Below are 3,987 nucleotides of genomic sequence, written 5' to 3' on the forward strand. Positions count from 1 at the left end.
TGAAAGCAGACAGGTAGATTTTTGTTAAGAATCTTCAGATTGGTAGATCATAGGCTTTGAAACTAGATAAATGCATATTTCAGACTACAGAGATAAACTTTTGAAGCAAAGAGGGTGGGCAAAAAGCCAGATTTGCACAAACTGTGAGTTTAGTCTACCTGTTTGAACAAGTATTTTCAGCCAGTTGTTAGTAAGGTGAATAATGGACACTGAAAAGAATTATTTTTTTTTGTTAGCATTGTGACTTACTCTACTCTGTGAGGATGCACTGAAGTAAAAACAGAATTTGAGAATAATGAATTGGTACTGCTTCCTCTCTTCCTCGAATTTGGTTTGTAAATATGGATATCCAGCTAAGTGGTTCCAATCTGGTGTTGGTAGTTTCTAGAAACTTTCCAGATTTCTAGCAGCTTTCCAAGAGGAGGTGTAAGGTTACGTGGCAAATGATTAACTCTGTCACTCTGGATTTTGCAATGCCTGCTTTTCAGTAAGATGAGCTTCAGTCTTGCAATGGAAAAAAAAAATACAGAAATCACCTGAAGTCTTACAGTGCAACAATTTTAATAGTCCACACTAAAGTAGGCAATACAGTTTTGTAGTTCAACATTAAAAGCAATCTTGCCTTACTTAAAATGTTTCTGCTTAATGATGCTTCCTGCTCTCTCCTATCCCTTTCCTTAAGGTATAAGTCTACAGAAGTACTCCTAAAGTGCATTTCTCAGGCATTAAAGACAGCACTGTGATTTGCTTTGCAACAGCAAGTCCTGAATCAGAGAATGCCTTCCTCATTGGAGGGGCTGCGCAATTCCAGTTGAGCTAAGGTCTCTTAGAGAAGTACCCTTCTCACTCTCAGAGGTGATGCTAGAGAGGCCACGGGAGCTTTTTGAAAAAAAAAATTATTCCAACTTCCTCTATGTATATTCTTTTACCGCGAATAAATATCTAAGGCATCCTTGAGTCGTGAAATATGGACCACTCAACTGACAACTTAAATTTCCAGGAAAATAAAATCTAGAGGCCTTGTGCGAATGTTCTGAATTTGGTGGGTGAGACACCAGGTGCAGAGGCGGGTCAGAATTGTCTGGTTTAGAACTGGGGTTGGGGAGGAGTGGCGGGAAGAGAGACAGTCTTGGAGCTCTCTGGCTATTGCTTACTGTCGTGGGGGTCACCAGGGGAGCCCGCCTCCTCCGAGGACCTGACTCCCTCGGGGAGCAGAGTGGCGCGCACTTTCCTCTTCTCCTTAAAGCGGCCCGAGCGCGAGATCTTTAAATTCCGGCGGCTGTTGCCCGACTTCTCCTCGCACATCTTGTCCGGCCTGTGGGGCTCTCCGGCGCCCCCGAGGAGATTGGGGTGCTGATTCTCCTGGGAACCGCTAGTCCAGTCCGGGCCGGACGGCGCGGGTTCCCCGGGGGCAGGCTGCGCGGAAGGCTGCGCGGCCCCCAGGGTGTACTTGCTCTTCTTCCTGCTGCTCGTTAGCGAAGTCCACCAGGAGCCGGAGCTGCTGCTGCTGCCACCGCCGTCGGCCATGACCCGCCCGCCGAGGAGAGCGGGGCGCGGCGGGTAAGGAAGGGCCTCGGCGGCGCCGGCCCCTCTCTAGTCCACCCGGGCCCTTCCCTGGCTTCTCGAAAGCAGACTGCGGGCGGGCGCCGAGGCAGCGGCTTGTGCTGGGGAAGAAAACAAAACTCCGTTACTGGGTCTGTCAAAGTCACGTGCTTCCCTCCCCCGTCTTACGCCCTTTCGCGCCCGCCCGCACGGGATCCGCCGGGGTCCGAGCGCTCGGAGACGCACAACCCTCAGAGGGCACCGCCGCGCCCCCAAGAGCGCAGGCGGACTAACGGCCTCCAGGGCGCCATGGTCTGGTCCCAAGACTGAGTCTTGGCACTCCCGGGCCTCAAGACCTTTGCCAGGCTTCCAGGATAGTGCAGTGGTCAGCGCGCGACGAGCATCCAGGGTAGGTGCCCGGGCTTCCGGATTAACCAGGCTCCAATGGGAAAACGGCCTGTACTTTCTGCTTGATTGTAGACGGATGCCCACAGGTGACCCACCCGGTCCAGAATGGCCTCCCCTTGAATGAGCACCCGGGAGGAGGGCGCCTAGAAGCGAGCGCGACCCCGCTACGGTGAACAATGAACGTTAGACCCTTCTCAAACAGTTCTGAAATTTCCCTCAAAGGCTTTTGCTCCCTAGACTTCTGTTCCAGGATACTTTTCAATGTGATTCTTCAGGGGAATTTACCTGCCAGTAAGAGCGAGGGGATAAGCTCATGGTGTTTTGTTTCTTACACATTCTGCTTTTGACGTAACTTTTGCCTTGTGACTTTCAGAGAAGCGTGTCTAGACTTAACTTCCCTTGAAAACCGCCACCCTACTCTTCTTTTATTGTCCAGAGACCAATCTTGCGTCTCTGCGAAGCTACCCCCGGCCGGTGGTTGAGATGAGCCCAAGAGGCAAATGTCCTCTTCCTTTAGTTCTGTATTAAAATATGCACCGAGTCTGTTTGTATTAGGCAGCTCAACTCTTGGGATTTTTGGTTACAAATTAAAGGCTTCTGTTCTTTTCCTTGCGCAATTCCCTCCTCCAAAGGAGAGAGCGCGCAACCAGTAACTCCAATTTGCCGCTTCCCAGCTTTTAAAAACAGCACTCTGCGGAGCGAAAAGGCTGTTTATTAGCATTTAAAGTATGATTATCGGAAGCGAGAGTCCTCTGCCCACTTTCTGTACTGAGTCTATCCACAACTAACTCCACGAATAAGCAGGATTCGCTGGCGCCGCGGCTCATTTCCAGGTTTCCGCTGGGCTCCTTCCCATCCTACGCGCCCGTCGCTCCTGGGATTCGCCGGCGTTGGAGAGCAAAACTTTGGCGGTGTCTGTGGTTGGAGTTTCTCCTCCCCCAACCGAGGGGAGAGAGCTGGAGCGCCTACGCGAGCCGCCACAGCGGCCTCCGCTGAGCGCAGAAACCTTGGCACCCGCTCCTTCCCAGGACGCCTGGAGGGCACATTCGGGCTGCGACTTGAAAACAATAGAAGAAAAAACGGCCTAAAGTTCTTTCCCTACGGAAGGCATCCACACCCTCAGGCACAGTTTGCAGCTGGGTTTGCAAACATCCTTCTCCCTCCACTTTATAGTATAGATAGGAAAAATAACCCCAAGTTACTCACTAGTGGTGGGTGTTCCGATGCTGCTTTCTGCCTTCTGCCCTACACTTTCTTCTCCACAATCAACTTTGTGTGCACAGAAGGACTTTGCACGAATTACTCAAGGAAAGATTGCAAATTACGCAGAGCGTCTGCAGCTAGCAATATCTCCTAGGGCGCTGGGGAAGAGCCCCAGGGTGATACCCCAGAATGGGCTCGGTCTTGTCGGACACAGAATCGCTTAGATCTCACCTGCTTAGGCTTCCCAGGACCTGGCGGCTCCGCACCTCCCTCCTCTTGGAGAACCGGGAGGGAGTGCACCTGGGGTAACCTGGAAGCCGGAACGCGACGTACCTCTACGCGGTCATGGGCAGGTCGAGCTTCTTTCTGAAAGGTGTGCCAGCCGAAATCGCCGCAGGCCAGCTAAGCCTATTGCTGTTGCTCGTTTCCTCTGGCGCCTCCAACTTCTTCCTGGCGCGGCGGCGGCGGCAGCCCAGGGCTTCAAGTGAGGTCGGCTCCGACCGAAGAGCGCAGCGGCGAGGGGATGCCACGCTCACTGTCCCAGGTAAATGGCCAGGCAGGCTCTCCCGCTTAGTGGCCTTTCATTCTCCGGAGCGTTCCTTTCCCCGCTAGCGCCTCCTGGGAACCGCTGGGAGATGGGATCTCAGCTGCTCCCTCTGCTGCACTGAACCTTCCTACGCGTTGGTCCTCAGCGCGGGAAAAGACATCTGCCCACCTGCTGGTTATTCGCCAAGTGATTAGAAAAACAAGAACCTCGGGGCAGCTGGAAGGAAAAAAAAAAAAAAAAATCCAGGGGGAGGCCACTGCTGCCACAGGTGCAGGTAGGAGTGCGCG

The 3,987-nt window shown here is 52.7% G+C and overlaps 1 protein-coding gene across 3 annotated transcripts; it reads right to left on the reverse strand.

The window, feature by feature from the left end:
* Positions 1–537: 537 nt before the first annotated feature.
* On the reverse strand, positions 538–3,553 carry PRR15 (proline rich 15). 3 transcript variants are annotated; one of them, XM_031455111.2, is made up of 2 exons: positions 3,487–3,553; positions 538–1,664 (listed from the first exon to the last, which is right to left on the reverse strand). In XM_031455111.2, the coding sequence occupies exon 2, from the start codon at positions 1,525–1,527 to the stop codon at positions 1,144–1,146; it is 384 nt and encodes a 127-aa protein (XP_031310971.1). In that variant the 5' UTR covers positions 1,528–1,664; positions 3,487–3,553; the 3' UTR covers positions 538–1,143. The 3 variants fall into 3 exon arrangements, with proteins under 3 accessions (XP_031310971.1, XP_031310972.1, XP_031310973.1); XM_031455112.2 differs by lacking the exon at positions 3,487–3,553 and adding an exon at positions 3,385–3,440; XM_031455113.2 differs by lacking the exon at positions 3,487–3,553 and adding an exon at positions 2,236–2,706.
* Between the last annotated feature and the right edge of the window lie 434 nt (positions 3,554–3,987).

The sequence above is a fragment of the Camelus dromedarius genome, chromosome 7 (assembly GCF_036321535.1).
Source record: "Camelus dromedarius isolate mCamDro1 chromosome 7, mCamDro1.pat, whole genome shotgun sequence".
In the NCBI taxonomy this organism is placed as follows: Eukaryota; Metazoa; Chordata; class Mammalia; order Artiodactyla; family Camelidae; genus Camelus; species Camelus dromedarius.